Source organism: Panicum virgatum, chromosome 1N (assembly GCF_016808335.1).
Source record: "Panicum virgatum strain AP13 chromosome 1N, P.virgatum_v5, whole genome shotgun sequence".
NCBI classification, from domain to species: domain Eukaryota; kingdom Viridiplantae; phylum Streptophyta; class Magnoliopsida; order Poales; family Poaceae; genus Panicum; species Panicum virgatum.
In genome coordinates, this window is record NC_053145.1 from 60,790,835 (window position 1) to 60,809,430 (window position 18,596).

The following is an 18,596-nucleotide window of genomic DNA, read 5'->3' on the forward strand; positions in this document are numbered from 1 at the left end:
TAGTCTCATAGATGTAGTTATTATTATGAAAATGAAACCTGCTGAAACATTTTTATAGATAAGGTCATTGAGGAAAATAAGAAAATGGTTGCAGTATTAGAAATACAACACGGGGTTAATGTGAAAATTAGTTAAGCCTTGTAAGTTAAGAGAATTGGCCGGGTACACGCGCATGTAATCTTTTCCTTTCAAAGTCAATCTGCAAGAAATAAACACACCCAAAAACAGAATGGTCATCGAAAAAAATTGTTAGTCCCAATTGTGTAAAAGTATGAACGTTGACTACAAGCACTAAGTATTTACCACTTTCTTAACACGTTCATTTGCTGCAGCTGTTCCTCCGCTAACATTTTCAGGCAGGTAAGGACTACGTACACGAACCTCCTTCATTACAACAATGTCAGTCTTGTCCCACTGAACTGGAAGCCTGATGGAATGGAACGATATAATTTGTTATCCGTATGCACAACTTACTGTCACAGGAAAGAAATGTGCATAGATAGACTCTCCAACACTCTCCAACAGAGATAACGAGCAAGGCACATCAAGAGAATCAATTTGCTGTAACAAACTAGAGCAAAGCCATAACAAGAAAGTAGAAGGTGCTGAATTCTTCCCAAGTGTACAGAAAACTTCAACATTTTCATGGCCTTACATAAGCAGTTGTCCTATTCTTGATGTTCTCGCCATAACTGAATATTTATCGAAGTTATAACTTGGTGTCGATCCAGTTGTCCTAGTCTTAAACTCATTCTGGTAATTTCCATATTTTTCGTAAAAGTTTCCAGTCAGAGTTGCTTTTAGATTATACTTATGGAGGATGCGTTCTATGTAAACTTGGGAAAGTATCAAAGATTTCATTATCAATTGCACATAAATAGAAACCAAAAATACAGGTGCAGCGAGAAACATGAAAAAAAAACTAATAAAGAAAAATAGACCAGAGTAGAGAATAAACAATGATGTCTGGCCTGAAATTTGGTGTAGAATATTCTCAAAAGCAGATAACTAGAGGTTAACTTACGTCTTGGACAGTGCATCGAATATACTTTGAGCTTCTGGGGTGACACCAACACCAATTCTCCCGGCATCAAGCTCTGCTTGCCTGCAAATCATCACATGTGCCGTGAGAAGTGATTTGGCTGAGTAGAAAGTAATGCCATAAAGGATAATTCTGACGTTGATTGAATAGTAATAATGAATCCACAGTTCATACAAATGCTTAGTTAAAAACATTAACCTCTAAGAAACTTCTACAATTAAAACCAATGACCAGACAACTTCCTAAATCGAGTAGCCTAATTTCGGGTACCAAGTCAAACATCATCCATCAAGATGATAGCGGAAGAAAAATGCTGACAGAAGAAACTCAAACTAAAAATATCTTCATTAAACTAGAATTTTCCTTGCTTCATGGTCACCTTGATTGCCCCTTGGGGAGCATACCTAATGTTTGAAGTCTAATAGTCCGCTGGGCATATGCATCACATACTGACAGTAAAACCAGGACAAAAGGGAATATATAATTAGAGACCTCACTTCCTCAGAAAATGCAAGCTTAGAAGTTTTTTTCTTTCTTTTTTCTTTTGCAGGTCAGTTACATGATGCATGCTTGTACTTCGAAGGAAGATGCTACCAAAGAAGAACAAAACAACATGCACACCTAATTGATACAAACATGAAAGAAAGGCCATATTCAATACTTTATTAAATCCCAAATATTCTATGAACCGTGTTATGCCAGTTACGGTTGGCCAGTTTTTTTCCATGACAGGGTATCCTGAATTTCATTACCAAGGTAGGAAACTACAAAGTTCTGAGTGAATCCAAATATCCATGATCTACCAACATAAACGCTAGAACTACCACAGCACAGAGAGATGCTTCATTATTACATTCCCAAAATACTTCAGATTAACTTTGAAAACTATTGAAAACCATCACTACTAGGAACTCCAGCTTCCAAGTCGAAAGAACGACACCAAACTCCTATACACAGTATGGCTATCATCAAGAAATAGATATCAACGTTCATATCCTTCGCAACTTTTCACTAATCTAGAATGATCATTGCCCGTGGTTCAGACCTTGGCACTTCTTATGGATGAAAACTCTGCACCATGGCCTTCATTTGGCCAGGCTTTGATCTGCCCTGACTATAATTGCCAACAAATGAAATACAACTCTGACCAGATTGTGAAGCTCACAAGTATGCATCTTTCACAAGATATAAAATCTTTTGCTTATATAGTTAATAAATTGAAATCTCTACTACCATATGTCTATAACAGTTAAGAGGGGCACATTCAATATATTTCCTTATTTACTTAGTTGACATATATTGACACAGCCATGTGTTCTAATGATGAAGGCCAGGATCTGCAGACCAAGACAAACAGCCCTTCTGTCTCCAAGCATGTACACCCTTCACTATGACACAATTCTGCGTTAATTCTGGTGTTGATGTTTTGACATGGAAATAACTGATCACTTTACCAGCGAAAAGATTCGGATCCAACTGGGAAGCACAGCTTCAGCAATGTGGGTTTAGGCCACACATGGAAAGCTAAGCCTAGACTGCATTGCTTTGCTATGGACACGAGTTCACATTTACACTAGCTAGTATTGTAAAAAGTTAACTGCCAATTAATACTTGTTTCTCCAAGACGTATGATCCACTCATAACAACACCTTATACATAAGCAGCCCAAATCGGCATATTATGCAATCACAGTGATTCACGCACCTGAGCGCGGCCTCCTCCCGCGCATAAATCGCGTCGAGGTCGAGCGTGCAGCCGGCAGGATCTAGTGGGTCGTCACCCTTGCTGACCACGGAGAACTCCCGTATGTAGTTCGCCTTGAGCACCCTCACGTTCCGCCGCTCCCCCCTCTCGGCCCTCCCCACGCCCTCCTGTGATCTATGCCGTCATGGAAACAAAACAAACAACTCGCACGATATGAACAGCCAGATGGGGGGCGCGGAACACGAGCGATTTGGGAAGGATATGGATGACGAGGAGGTTGGATGGGCGGTCGAAGGCGACGATCTGGCCCTCGAACTCCTCCCCGAGGGTGGTCTTCGCGGAGATCACCACGCCGATGGCCAACTCCTCGCCGCCGGCCTCCATACCGCCGCCGCCGCCGCCGCTCGGTGGTCGATGGGGTTGGAGAGGCGGAGAGGGAGGAGCTCCGTAGGGGGTTTGGGGAAATCGGCAAACTCTGGGAAGTCCGGCCGGCCGACGCGCGAGAGCCAGTAAAAATCCTGGGAAGCAGGGGAAAATTCTACGGCCTGCTGTTGAGACGGTGGGCCTTAACAGTTCAGGGCCCGTTCAGACATCCTGGCCGCCTCCTGTGTCCATACGGCCCGGGCCCGTTCACGAGGAGAAATTTGTAAAAATAAGACTCCAAACATTGGCCTTTGCAGTTTTTCCATTAGACTCCAAACATTGGCTTTTGCAGTTTTTTCGTTCACGAGATGCCACCTATCAAATACACCAAAGCCCCGCCTCCTATGGTGGATTGGGCCAGATCACGGGGGATCATCATCTGCGACGCACTGGATAATGGTTGCCGAGTCTCCTGAATTACGCACTTGGATCCAAATCTTACAATAAAACTCCTGAATTGGATAGCTATCAACAGTTGCGATCAATTTCAGGGGGTCATATGTAAGTACTTTCATCAGCTTAGGTGGTTTTCTGTAAAGTATGTTGACTACAGTCTTCCCTTCTCTCCAGGCCTCATTCTTCTCCCTCCTGCATGCCCGCGCCGCAGCGATCGCCATGCTCCTCCTGCCCCCTCCAGCCCGCCAAGCGCCAACGCAAAATAAACCTGAATACCTAATGCCTTTCTAGCTAGACTTAACAAAATATGACACTCGAACAACTCATCTAAAAGAAACTTTAACAGTCGGGTTGATTGCTTGAAAGTATCTCTGTTACGACTAGAATATCACATATGCTGATATGCTCAAGACAAGCAAAAACTCGAATGTTGCTATGGATTCTGACATGGAATGAGGGATAAGCTACTAGCTAACAGAAAATACGACGAGATCAGATTCACAAATGCTGTGACTTCGCCATGACAGAACAAAATCTCAATGTCTCTTTGGCCTCCATCGAACTGCCTAATTCAGAGGGAGAGCTAACCGCACCAGCAGTGCACGATGCTTAAGCAGACTAGTTTCAATCATCTACATCTTGTGATTAACCAAAGGTGCAGATATACACATGTGCAACAAGCACATTCAGACTTCAAGCTTCCCAAACTTGTGGTCATTCTCCTGATATTTCGTCATGTATAGACCCTCCTCTTCAATCATTCAGGATTTGAAGCATAGCATTTTCCTTCCACAGAAAACGTCCCTGCAATCGTAATACAAGTAATCTGGTGTTAAAAGGTTGCGAACCACATCAGCAAGAAATTACTTGTGTGCATTTAAAAGCAAACCAGATGTGTACATTTTAGAGCAAGTAATCTCAGAAAACAATGATGTTTCTTAAAAGCAACAACAAGCATAGCAAGATCGCACAGGTAAAACACCAATCAGATGGCTGAGATATAAATTACAGTGCCAATCCGGATATACTAGTATAAAAATCAGTGCCAATCCTGATATACTACTGTAGTAACAGTGGACCAAGAGTACATGCTTTTGCATATTCACTTATTTAGTGGACAAATTCAGCACCACTAGTCTTCAGTATAAAAAATGTACAAGTAAATATATTTCATCTCAAGAAAAAATACTAAAACATTTGAAGGACTACTAACTAAATGAGTAGACTCCTCTTAAATGATAAATTATGATTGTAGACATCTGCTATGGAAAACTATCTTCATCATGTCTATGATTCTGGGAGCAAAAAGAAATATCTTTTGCAACCTATGTTAAAAACAAGAGCAATAATGACATCTATTTCAGTAGGGCATACAGTTTCCATGCAGAAAAGCAATAGGAAAAAAAAAAGATGTGTTTACTTACATCATGGAACATCCTTTGCGTGATTTCTTTTTCTTCTTTTCTCTTAGTTTAGTTGGAGGCTGGATTACTACCTTGATGGCAGCATCAAACACAGCTTTGACATTCTACATGTCAGTGAAATATTTCAAAATAAGCCGATTGTCTAGGATGCAACTGTGAGCTACAAGATCATAATACAACGAAAGGGAAAAAATGCTAGAGCAAGCACACACGGTCCCCTTACAACAACTTTACGTCTTTACCTGCTGTGTCTTTGAGCTGCACTCAATATAATACATAGCACCAATTTGTCTACGAAGTTCCTCCCCCTGCAAGGTCACGAGAAGTTCTTTAAGGATACAGAATGCATTAATATCTGATTTAACAGATACTGAAAACATATAATTATATATACCTGCACTGTGGTAACAGGCACCAACCCAGGATGGTCCATCAAGTAGTGCTTGTCTTCACGAAGATCTGAAAGTAACATCAGTTTTTGCAAATATTTTAATCCACTCTATAACAAGTGATTTTTCTTGCAAGTATTAGGGTTCCTCATCCCAGCAGTAATTGAATGAGCATTGATGGGAATAAAAACAGTGAAAAGCAGCTAGTCCACAGACTAACAAAAAATTATGGTTATCTTTTCTGCTTTATGTTAAAGGTTCGTATTTATGGTATCAAAGCGTCAATTTATTAAATATAAACACAACATTCCATGCACTACCAAACATAACTTAAAGCTTTTCACATTTACTAAGTTGCACTAGAAAGATAAATTTGTGGTCAGTTCCATGTCAACCGTTTGGTCGGCAGTTACACAAATCATAACATTGCTTTTTCTTTTTTACAAATTTGCAAGGATCACTATCAGTGGGGCCAAAAACCGAACTAATTCCAACAGTGAGATGCTAACAACTTAACAGGATAGGATGACTAAACAGACAATAATAAACCAAAGCCACCCAACTATACACTAAGTGAAATAAAATTCTCTTTTTGTCAGCAGAACTCACCCAATTTCGTGCCTGCCAAAACAATGGGCACCCCAGGTGCATAATGCTGAAGCTCCGGTATCCACTGAAGAGGAACACAAAGAATAAACATTCGAATCTCTAGGAAATTCGAAACCATGAACTGGTAAGAACAAGTTTTAAGACAGTAAGAAACCAAGATAGATCGGCACCTTCTTCATGATGTTCTCGTAGCTAGCTCGGCTCACAAGTGAGAAGGCAAGCACGAAAACATCAGCACCACGGTAGCTTAGAGGCCTCAGTCGGTTGTAATCTTCCTGCCCTGCAAGGGATGTGAGCTTTAAGTTATCCAGAGAATCCTCCAAAAGCAAACTTTTCAGCTACGATTTACTGATGAGTAGGAGTAGAACAAAACATAGAATTCACGAGTACATTAGAACAGGTAAAAGAACACTCGAAATTACCCGCAGTATCCCAAAGGCCTAAGTTCACCGTGGTGCCATCCACAACTACGTTTGCGCTGAAATTGTCGAACACAGTAGGTATGTAGTCCTGCGCGACACAAATTAGATGAATCAGCGACAAGTAATCGAATATTTCTCCTAGAGGTCAACGAAATAACCCGCTACATGAGTCAAGAACGCAACCAAAATAAGCTGACAAAGTTCGAGCGTTTGCACAGGAAACAGCGCTTAAGAAAACAAGCAATCAGCAAATATACTTAAAAACCATGGCTTGGAATGAAAGCTCATAACTTCACGAGAAATCAAATAAGAACCCTTTTGCCGACGGAGGGGGGGGGGGTGTGGGGTAAGAAGTGTCCTCACGGTGGGGAACTTGTTGCTGGTGTAGCAGATGAGCATACAGGTCTTGCCAACTGCGCCGTCGCCGACCGTGACGCACTTGATGAACCGGGAGGCGCTGGACGCCATGGCCGCGCGCGCCTCTCTCCGGTTCTCCGAGCCCAGAGAAAGTGGGGGAGAAACGGGAGAGGAGCGGGCAACAAGACGGTACGGGAAGGGGGAGAGGAAGGGAGGGACGGACTGCGTTCTTGCCTTCTTGCTGGCGCTTGGTGCGTGACTTCTTGCCGAAGTGAGTGAGAAGCGCCACTGCCTAGAGAAGCGCCCGCGACCCTGCCCTCCATTTTATTTCAAAAAAAAAATGCCCTCCCACTCTTCATTTTATCACGCTGTCCTGTTGGTATCTTGTTTAGGCACGGTATCTCTCTCGGATGGATCCACAAATTTCAACCTTTTGGGGGCTATATATTATATTATCTACAAATTACAAGGGGCAACAGCAGTTGTTAGACAAAAAAAAGTTATATTTTGTGAGGAAAGGCCGAAAGGGAGTCCTTTTTACCTTGTGGGAGTTTTCGATACAGCAAAACGGATCCCAAGGAGTTGAGAGAACATAGCTTGGTGATTTCTTGAGACATCTTTGGCTTTCAACAGATCGTACATTAAAAATCTACAATTTAACTCTAGCAAGAACCGTTGAACCCCTAAAGCTTAAAGCAGATGAAAATTGATATAAAAATGGTTAACTTTTGAATGGTGTCATATCTCTTAAGAGCATGTTTGGCAGGGCTCCAGCTCCGGCTCCTTCGTCGGTTTTTGGTAAAGCCCTACCAAACACTCTAAAAATGAAGCGGCTCCATATTATAGCATGTGAGTAGATGGAGTAGCGACTTTGCCTGCGATAAGGTGGAGCCGGTGGAGCAAAAAAAAAACCAGCTCTAGCTCCGGCTCCATCCTTTTTGCAGGGAGCCGGAGCCCTCCCAAACAGGCTCTAAATGTGCAATGCATTAAACCTAGTACCATGATTATCTTCAATCAAGTAATTAATTTGCGAGTTGTTAATGCTGCAAGAAATACCTGTATCTTGGAAAGGAGAGATGCTGCATCTGCATGTTTTCACTACAGAAAAAAAAAGAACAGAGCTTGACACAATACCTACACTGAGAAACTCCAACTTGTGCAAAGGTGCCCAATAATTTGTGCAAGTTAATGATCATTTCACCAAATGGAGGGCTCGAGTATATCGTTTAGATATTGGGGGTGACGGGAGCTGATACAAAATTTTGCAGCCGCCGTCCCTCTCTCAACTGTCAACTAATCTCCACAGAGAAAAGGCTCAACTAATCCACTAGATGCTCTTAGACAAAAGTTGGAGGAACTCTTCTCCGTTTGGTGATGTTTGCACCCTTTGTTCTTCTTTTCTTCAAGAAATGGGCGTGCATAAAGCAGATTATGTTCAGGGTGCTATGTTTTGCAATTGAAGCAAAGAAACTTACACCCTTGTACAACACATAAAGAAGAAAGGCGGAAAAGGAAAAATTAAAGGTAACACATCCACCAAAACCAACTATTGTAACTTTCGCTAATTCGGTGTCACTATAAAGTTTTGCTGAACCAGACAGCAAAACTTTATAGTGACCTAAGGTTGAATCGCTTGATTTTTACATCAGATATTGACCGTATATTTAGTCTCGGATCCAACAACTGAAAGCAAATCCAAAAGAAGTACCAGGTCGCCCTACCTGCCCCTTGCTCAGCGTTTGCATGGATCGCGCGCTTTGGCATTTTGCGTCTTATTGTATCGTTTTTCCTTGAATGTTTGCCACCCCGGCCCGCTGTACACATCATGCATGATTGCATCCTTGTATGATCGAATCATTTGTAAATGAGACCTTCTTCATTATTACTAAAGTTTCGCTCGTACTACAGAAAAGCTGTTCACGGATCATGGCATTTTGTTCCTTCCCCTTCATTTCCATGTTCCAACTCACCTCTCACGAAAATAGAGTGGTGTCTTCATAAAGCACCATTCTTCAAATTTGTGTCATGAGATTAAAAATAACACGCACGGCATTACGAAGTCAAATCATGCGTTCACCATTTTACAAGGTCAAATCATCATGACAAGAAAAAAGGCCCCAAGTTACTGGGTTTTGTCACGAGGCGGTGGCGTGTCCCTTACGAGGAGCACAGGTTGACAGTGGCGCTAACAATAATCAGGTGTGGACAAACAGCCACATCAGCAAAGAAGATTGTAAAACCCCAAACGCCAGATTGATCTTGTATCCTGTCTGTCTGTCTGTATGTCTGTAGTAGGACTCCGTTTTATCTTTCGCTGGTACACTGAACTCGCAGCATTATCCGAGCAAATCCCAAGGATCGAGTTTCTTTAGTATAATATATTATATACACAATTGCATATGTGTGCAAAGCATCTTTGTCAGCCTCGCAAAAGGATAAAAATCGTCTCATGTTGCTGCTGCACGGCGACAAAGCACCAGACGCCGCCTCAAATGATGGCAGCGTGGGGGCTCGATTTTACTTAATGCAGGGTGCGCCCTGCCACTGTCACGGTGCACGCTCCCTTGTTCGGTTCCCCGGCCGGCCACCTTGATCAAGATGAACGAAAAAAGGTTTTGGCTCTACGTGCCAGGTGGTGTTCTTCGCAGATCAGCAGCGCCATCTGTTGATGCGTGAGTCCCCAACCCACCACCATGACTAATCAGCCCGACGTGCAGATCGATGATGCCCATTTGAAATCATGATCCGTGATACACCGGCGGTGGCGGCGCCGCCCTCTTCTCCGGCCATCCTTTCTTTGCCAACGCCCGGCTCGACTGATGCATAACGCAAGCGTCGCAAGAATCACAAGTTGAGGACAAGAATTGTACAGAGATGTTTGCTTTACAAAGGAGCAAAAAGGAGTAGTTTGTTGGGGAAAGAACAAAGATTGTTTGTTGACTGGTGAAAGAATGCCGAAAGCTGTCCTCCTAATGCAAGATTTGCCGCACTTACTACTACTACTCCTGCTCCTACTTGATTTCAGTTCACACGATCCTTTTTTTTTGTTGAAAAGAAAGTTCACAAAATCTTTAGCATGTAGCATCATTGACACAGCTCACATCCGATCATTACGCTTGGTAGCAAAGCTGGCCCAAGTGGCGTATACTTTCAGGAAATGTATCAGGTGCAAACCAATCTCTCCGCACAAACCGTGCAAACTCCAATCTGGATCACCGGATCAACATCCAAAGGGGGAGTAGAGAGAGTGGGAGGGGAATTTGCAAAAATGTGATTACTCAATTCAAGGGTGGGCGGTTAATTGTAAAATTAATCAATTTCTCATACCCCTTGGATGTTGATCCGATGATCCAGATTAGAGTTTACACGGTTTGCACGTAGAGATTGGTTTGCACCTGATATGTTCTCGTACTTTTATTCTGAAGAATTAAGTGGGTATATACTATATACTTTGGTGTCTCTTCTCGCAGCAGCAAATCGGAGTTATCAGGCCCATTTTTAGGTCCGTGCAGTCCGTGCAACTGCACAGGACCCCCCAGTTTCAAAGGCCCCAAAATATAATGAGTATATTAGATATAGTTATATAACAGTCTTTGTTTTAGTTGTCTTTTGGTCCAGTATGAAGCAAATTGTGTCCAAATATGCCACACAAGAGGAAATATGCCGCTCGATTGTTGTCTTTCGATCCAATCCACAGACTCTAGCGCGATCGTTTCTGTTTCCACCGTCACCGCTCGCCAGGCACGATGTGAGTCGCGACATCTGCACTTTCGTCTTCCAAAGTTCGCTAGGCACTCGCAGGCCGCAGTGACCGGGCGACGATCGAGCGATGCAACGCTTAGGCGTCCCGCTAGCATGCCCTGGCGTTCTGGTTGGTGTGGTGGCTGTGGCTGTCATTAGAGTCCCAATTCATAGGGGGTGTTTAGTTCATTTTGCAAAATTGTGTAAAGATGTAAAGAGGGCATTTGAAGTACTAAATAAAGTCTATTTGCAAAATTTTTTACATAGATGGGTTGTAAATCGCGAAACGAATCTAATGATGCTAATCAATCCATGTTTAATTAATAATTAGCGGATAGTTACTGTAGCATCACTGTTGCAAATCATGGATTAAGTAGGCTCATTAGAATCGTCTCGCGATTTACAGCCTATTCATATAAAAAGTTTTGTAAATAGACTTCATTTAGTACTTCAAATTAGTAAAATTCTGTTTCACTTTAATGCGTTTACGACTTTTTTGCAAAAACTTGTAAAGATCTAAACAGAGCCATAGTTCCGCAGAGGGCCTCTGGATTTACACGGCCGTGGAGCTATACTCCTATACACTGGAGTGCGCTGCAGCCTGTACGGGTAACAGCCGTGCAGAGGCCGACTGATCGAGCTTGGTGGTTGAGTTCGGTGAAGGCTTCCAAGGCAAGCATGGCCACGCGACCCAACCCCCTCATTCGTTCGCAGCAACTTCCCGTAACGCGACAACCGGCAGGCAAAAAAATCCTCAACGTAACGTCCTCCTTGCTGGCGCGCGCCATTCACTGCGGCATCACGCGTGCACGGCGGAGCGGGCGCGTCCTCGTCGCGCCCGCGCCCGCGCCGAGGACGAGAAAAGGGGGCGTGGCGCGCGCCGAGGCTGGATCGAACCAGACCCCACCACGTACCCGTCCACCCGGAACCGGAAGGCCGCGCCGAGCCCGAGCCGAGCGCGCACGGCTTGAGCCCGCGGAAGACGCCGACGCCGCGCCCCGCCCATGCCGGCCTCCCCAAGCTAGGCAGCGCTCGAGTTACTGCGCGCGCGTACGCGTACGACGGCCGGCCGGCCCCGTCCGCCACCAGCTGCGCTCGCTGGCGCCGCCGCTCCTCGCCTCGCGTCGCGTCCACCTCCCCGTGCGGCGCCGAGGGGGGCGGGCGCCTCGGCGGGCAGGCAGGCAGCTCGCAGCTTGCCTGGCTGGTCACGCCCACGTGGCGTTTGTTTCCTTCCTCCGCTTTGTCCCCCGGCTCGGCGTGGTGCCCCGGGCTCGCGTGGCGGCATGCGACGGGGTACGGTTGGCCCGACGCGTCTAGTTGATGGCGCGCCTAGGAATGTAGGGCGTGTTGGTCCGACTCGACCTCTGGGACGCCGTGGTAGCAGCAGACTAGCAGTAGCCGCTGCTTGCCAGAATGCCAGTGCCATCGATAAGGCAGAGAGGGAGAAGGGAGTAGAGTAACGTCGCTGATGCACGGCACGGCCTGTGAATTCATTCACGGGCTCGTCGCCGGTTGGGTTGGCCCGCGGCCTACGCCATGCTCCTCCTCCTCCTACTCGACTTTATGGTCGAGGAACGAAGTGAAGGAAGGCACGACGCCGCTTGGCACGTGAGCCTTTTTACGAAGGGGAAAGGCTACCGGAAATTGAATCCGGAGTTTGAAATTTGTTGCTTCCGGTGTAGGAGGAGCCGTCAATTCTACCGGTGCGGTTTGAAAAAAACGGCCATGTCCATGTTACTACCCAGTGCTGGTAGATCTCGCTTTTATCGCTCCAGCGTCTAGGCTCTAGTACTACGATTTTGAAATTTTTGGAAAAATATAGTACTGTGCAATGCGGTACACTACTGAGAGGCTGAGATCGATCAGAATCCCTGGGTTTTTCAATTTGTTCATAACCAAGTTGGGAGTCCCCTGCTTCAGCTTCACCCATGTCATGGCCCTGTTTGGTTCGCGCTTGTTTTGTAGCGCGCTAGTGAATAGTAACACTTTGACCGTTAATTACGGTGTCAAACAAAGCCAGTTTACAAAACCAACTCCAGAACCCCGCGCTAGTGACCCTGAAGAATCTAATGAGGCCTTTGACACGATATTAGAGGATGGTTACTGTAGCATCACTGTAGCAAATCATCGATTAATTACCGTCATTAGATTCGTCGCGAAAAGTTACACCCATTCCTAAAAAGATTTTGCAAATAAACTTCATTTAGTATACCATACATGCGAGATTCTCTTTTCGAAAAACGTGCGCACTAGAATTCTTGCCGATCCAAACAAGGCGCATGTATTCCGGTTCAGGATGACACTGTGCCAGTACGGAACGAACCCAACTGCACCCGGCCACCGGAACCGGACCTTACCCAGTCAAGCATTTCGACATCCAAAGGCGGTTGCGCTTACCCAGTCAAGCAGCCAGCGGCAGGATAGCCGTGCAGGCCGTCACGGTCCTAGGATTTCCTTTCCAAAAGGCACGCGTCAATCAATCAACACCCTCAGCAGCAGGAACTAACGGCTCACCAACGAACGAGGGTGACACACACAACCATGCCGGAACGGATCGCGCGCTCGTGAAGCTGCCAAGGCCTCACCTGCCCTGCCCAATGAGACTTGTGCATCTGGATAGCTGCTCCAAAAGACATCGGAACCGGACGGGCTACCAACCAAGCAGAGCAGGAGGCATAGCGCGAGAGGGAAGCAAAGCGGAGTGAACGCTCGGCTTCACCCTTCAGCGGAATAACGGATACGGCCGTGCCGTGGCAAACGCATGAACGGGAAGGTGGCAGGGGCCCAGTCGCGGAGAATCCAAATCTCTTCATCGCTTGAGCTGGAAGCCAGCTGCTCATCTCTTCCATACCGATCGAGAGGACAACTACGGCGTGACAGAGACAAAGCAGACGTACCCAAGCAAATAAATGCCGAAGCAAACCAAATGCTGGGTACACGGGGCTTAAATATTTCTCGTACCATTTCGCCGGAAACAACTTTCTGTAGTTGATCCACAAACTGAGCGACTGTACACAAAGCACAAACGAGAGGTAACTGACAATGCTAAAAATTGAAATGCTATAGCATCATAGTGTGATTTCTTTTCTCATTCTCCTACCAATATGATGTAATTGTAATCAAATCATGGAAGAAAAAAAAACTCCACCTCTTACTAGCTATTATAGTCTTTCATGGCGACTCTCTGCTGGCAACAACTCCAGCTTAGTTAACTGACGATGACGCTCCCTCCGAGCCTTCAATGATGGGGTTTCTTTTTGTCACGGACTGGGCACTATGCTACGCTAATCAATTCAACCAAAAATTAGGCCCAAGCTTTTGGGCCACCTGATGTCCCAAGGGGGCTGCATCATGCCCCCGGTTAGGCCTTCAGGTCATCCGACATTGCAGAAGGTATACAGTGCGTCGTCAGAATGTCCTGGGTAGCAGCCTTTGCCGTTTTTGTCTCCAGGACAACAATCTGTCAAATCATATAATGGTTAATAATTCAAGTTATTATTAAACAACCCCTACAAAAAGGATCCTGACAGTTGCTTTGGAACAATTTTTTCATCATGTGATGTGATGGCTGACTATTTATTTCAATCATCCAGTATATGATAAGACCAGTCTAGCTGTCTATAAGGCCAAATTGGCAAGAGGTATTAATTATGAAATCTACGAGATCTGAGTAATTATGAAATATCTCGGAGTGCAATTATAATGTGAGGGGGACCAAGTACTTAAGGTAATGTGCATGAGCATGAGAGATGCTTTTAGCAGGACAAAGTCACATAAAGAAGGGACAAAGAGGATACCTGGTCATACTCCAAATCAAACTTTAAGAATTCATCCTTGCAATTTTCCACCATGGTCACTAAGTTCTTCAAATTTTTTACAGGTTGGCCATTGAAAGCAAGAACCTACAACATAAACAGTTTCAATCACCACAATGGAGCAGACCAAGCATTTCGGAAGAGGTCCTAGTGTGGCTAGATTCAAGCCTCCAGCAACAATATAGCTGCAGGAAATTGTTCAAATGACATGCTAGTGACAGATAACAGGAAACATTTATTACCTGGGTATTGACAATTTCTTCATAACCGATATTGATATCTGCCACAAGCACCTGCCCATACAGTACGCATCATCAAAATAGAAATCTAAAGAACATGGAGAAAAATGACTAATCTCATAAAATTATTCATGAAGAACTTCAAACCTGTGATACCACCACAAGCTGTTCATCAGGTGATTCTGCCATTGCATGTAAATGTTTCACCAACAGCTTGACAGGCGCATCATATTCATAATCTTTTCCATACTGATATATAAACATCAATCAGCTAAAGGTATGGAATGGAAGATAAGCTCCTCAATTAACATTTTCACAAATAAGATTACATTCAAAGAGATGTAATGTAAGAACTAGTTGCTGAAGCATTAGAATTCATAATAGGGGATGTAGACAATCCCATGTGATTTCAAAATCTTCTTGGGATCAATCAAAAGTGGCAACTAGGGAAATTATAAGAAACTGTTCACCAAGCATATCACTAACACCAACTGCTTCATGCGTGGTTAAAATATGATCTCAAGGGGATTGCTTCCCATCATTATGTGTCATTAACCAGATACATGCAACGCCCAATGACTTTGGTATTCGCACATACATCTAAGTACATGGTGATTATCATAGCTTACGCCCCTAAAACAATTTCTTGCTACTTCAACACAGATTTCCATGGGGGTGGGATCCAGGGAATATATTAAATGCTGAATGGATCCAGGAATAAATATCAATAGAGAATATACAGCTTAAAAGATCTAAATAGAACTTCAAATCAAGAAGCTTCTCAGTGGCTGCTAGCTACATACATCAATGAGTACATGCACTGCAGCACTGATCATTGTCTAAGCATACAGCGTGCGGCGCAAGATACCTAAAAGTGTTTCAAATAAAGTTAAGACATCAGTATTTGGGCTACTAGCTCTGTAGAGTATTTCCATGAATTCATATTCAAGAAATCATATTAACACTGACAACAAATGAATGATATACTATTGTGTGTTGATTCTTTAATGCACTGCAAGCAAAATGAGGAAAGAAGCTATATAAAACCTCAGATCGAAGATATGGGACAGAGACAGCTGCAAAAACAAAGCCAGCAACAATGTAATATGATGGTGGCCTGCCCTTTACGTGTGCAGCAATTAGTCGCTTGTGAGTTGCTAGCCTTATTTTAAATTCATGAACTTTTGAGTCACGCAGAACTTTAACAAGAGCTTTCTCTCCGGTATATTTCTGAGAAACCAGGTAACTAAAGCCAATGCGCTCGCCATGCCGGAAAGGAACTGTTCACCAAAAAATGATTAGAAATAAATTAGCATGAGAAACTCGCCATTTCTATTTCATTTGGCATACTTATAACAATACTCATGGTTTTTTTTTTGTTGAACTTTGGCCATCAATATCTCTTTAAACATTTCATATGAGCTTCTGGAAATTGTATGGCTATACTCGCCTTCAAAATTAGTTTAAAAAATACAAAATTTGCAGCATTGCAAATATGCATTATACTATTAATGAATGGTCAAACTAGTGTCTTGGTGACAGTGTTGCTGTCTGAAATGACAAGTTATTTTTGACAAGAGGGGGTACTTCCATACACAGGCTAAAATGTATGTAAGAGACAAACGCAAGTACGCAACATCTAGAGCTAGCAACACTAGGAAGTACCGTACATACAAAATTACAAAACAATAACAGTGACACGCATAACGTATAGGTTCGCGTGTCTACATCAAATTATAGTGCGCTGCATACTAAAAGTTGAATTGAAACAATATTTATTCAGAAATTATGAAGATATGACTGACCTGTTCCATCATTGGCAATGTCAACACCATCAAAGCTAAGAATAATATCAGATGGTTTTAGGCATCCAGATTCAGGAGCAGTGGGCTCCACCCTCCTAACACGAACACCCTTTTGATCTGGTTTCAGTCCCATCGATTTGCGGAGATCAGGATTCTCCATTTTCTGCCATTCAATTCCAAGTATAGGGAAGCCTAAAATAATATAATAAAGAAAATGGTGAAAACTGTCAAGGAATAAAAAAATTCCAAAGAGATAAATATGAAGATAACTACCACATGGCATTACTAACGACTTAAAGATTGTCCTCATAGAATAAGTATTTATACTGTTACTTGCATAAAAAGATCATCAAGGACGATAGATAAATCAGCCAGCAGAGTAATAGGGGCATCAGTTATATATCAACAGACTGCAACGTAATAGTACAGGAAATTGTAATAACTAGGTGGTTCTATTTGGCTAATGGCTCCGATCTTGTGATACATGATGAAATTAATGGTAAACATTATAAATTAAAGTTGTTAGATGTATATGTACCTTTTGTAGTTTCTCCATTGTATAAGGGGTTTTGTGCATATTTCCTAATACCTATACATGTGTATATTCGGGCCTAGACCCTCATATTGAATACAAGTGCTATTCATAACAAAAGTAACAGTCAAGCCTTATCAATCAGCACATTGCATGATGGCAAGCTCTACCCGAGGTGAAAACAATCCTCATTTGATACCTCATGATAATAAATAATAATGATGCAGGAATGACAACCCATTCACTTGTATACAACTATAGACTGCAGATGTCAATATCATCCAACTAGTTCCGTTACCTGTGTACTCTCCAGATTTCTCGTAGTCCTGGATGAAATGAGTAATAACTGGGGTGGGTATCACATAGCCTATATTCTCTGCATCTTCATGTTTGAGAGATTGAAAAGCTATACCGACACATTTGCCTTTATCATTAAAAGCTGGGCCACCTGAATTTCCTGAATTAATAGCTGCATCTATCTATCAATAAGAAAAGGTCCATATTAGACAAGTTGGTAAGTATATAATTTATGATTTCTCGAAAGGCAGCTTCAGCAACATCTTTCTAAAAAAGTTTATTTGAAGCGATGGTAGTTTCAGGAACAAAAAGTTACCTGCAAGCCTAGAAGTTCTGTAGAACCATGAACATATGAAAGTATTTCTATCCTCGAGACCACTCCACTTGTAACAGATATGGTATCTCCTCCAATTGGATAACCAACAACAGTTACTGCATCCTGAAGAGCTGGTAATGTTCCAAACTCGAGAGGGGTAACTCCTTCCCAGAATTCATCGTCACTGACAGTTAAGAGCGCTGAGATGGATAGAACAATATCAAATTAGATAGCATAAGAAATAGAAACGATCTCAAGTTAAACTGTATGAGGTCTCGCTGTATGAGGTCTCGCTACATAATTTCAGAAATAAAGCTCTAACACATAGATTCATGATAAAACTAAAGTTTCCTTTCTCTAAGAACACAACACACGCATTATGCATTTGGCATTGGGACTACATTGGATAAACTCAGATACAACAAAGAAATTAACCAGAGAAAGAAATAAACAATACAGACGGTAGCAGGGAAGGATAGAGCGGGCGCACCAATGTCGCACTCCGTGCCGATGGCCAGGACGGTGGCAAGGTACTTTGTGTCCGAGCCACGTTTCTTAAGCTTAACCTGGGTATAGTGCTCAACGGAGTGGGCATTGGTGAGGACACGGCGGCCGCCGATGATAAACCCGCTGCTGCTGGAGCTGTACTGCCGCTTCCGCTGCCACGGCAGCGAGAAGTTGGGCTCGGTGTGCACGCAGAACACCTTGACCACGGCGTCCATGCACGGCACCACCCGCACCACCTCATCCCAGCTCGCGGGGGCCGCCTCCGACACCGCCACGGCCACCGCATCGCCTCCGTCAGCAACGGGCTTCGGCTCCCCGCGGCGGGGCGGGGACGGCGGTCGCGCGGCGTCCGCGTCGGCGGGGGCCTCGTGGCGGCGCGGCTTGCGGCCCCGGCGGCCCGCCGCGGCGGGGGCGGGCGCCGGAGAAGGGGCGGACCGTTCAGGGGAGGACGGTGAGGCCTTGAGCTTGCGGCCGCGCCTGCGCTTGCGCTTGTTGGAGGCGGAGGAAGAGTCGTCCATGGAGGCGGGTTAGGGTTTCGCGGCGCGGAGGAGGGGGCCGAACCGGGGAACTCTGAAGTG

The 18,596-nt window shown here is 44.1% G+C and overlaps 3 protein-coding genes across 3 annotated transcripts; all 3 read right to left on the reverse strand.

Annotated features, from left to right (window-relative positions):
* Positions 1–3,245, reverse strand: LOC120657212 (protein LSM12 homolog). The gene is made up of 5 exons (XM_039935486.1): positions 3,010–3,245; positions 2,747–2,915; positions 1,025–1,105; positions 304–427; positions 1–199 (listed from the first exon to the last, which is right to left on the reverse strand). Exons 1-5 carry the CDS (start codon positions 3,128–3,130, stop codon positions 146–148), a joined length of 549 nt encoding a protein of 182 aa, XP_039791420.1. The 5' UTR covers positions 3,131–3,245; the 3' UTR covers positions 1–145.
* A 675-nt stretch (positions 3,246–3,920) lies between these two features.
* LOC120657211 (rac-like GTP-binding protein 3) lies at positions 3,921–7,082 on the reverse strand. The gene is made up of 8 exons (XM_039935485.1): positions 6,773–7,082; positions 6,410–6,497; positions 6,158–6,267; positions 5,988–6,051; positions 5,384–5,448; positions 5,232–5,297; positions 4,990–5,093; positions 3,921–4,369 (listed from the first exon to the last, which is right to left on the reverse strand). Exons 1-8 carry the CDS (start codon positions 6,875–6,877, stop codon positions 4,327–4,329), a joined length of 645 nt encoding a protein of 214 aa, XP_039791419.1. The 5' UTR covers positions 6,878–7,082; the 3' UTR covers positions 3,921–4,326.
* Positions 7,083–13,535: 6,453 nt separating this feature from the next.
* LOC120657213 (protease Do-like 9) lies at positions 13,536–18,596 on the reverse strand. The gene is made up of 9 exons (XM_039935487.1): positions 18,002–18,596; positions 17,512–17,711; positions 17,197–17,377; positions 16,367–16,558; positions 15,609–15,841; positions 14,709–14,810; positions 14,565–14,615; positions 14,305–14,409; positions 13,536–13,967 (listed from the first exon to the last, which is right to left on the reverse strand). The coding sequence occupies exons 1-9, from the start codon at positions 18,534–18,536 to the stop codon at positions 13,869–13,871; spliced, it is 1,698 nt and encodes a 565-aa protein (XP_039791421.1). The 5' UTR covers positions 18,537–18,596; the 3' UTR covers positions 13,536–13,868.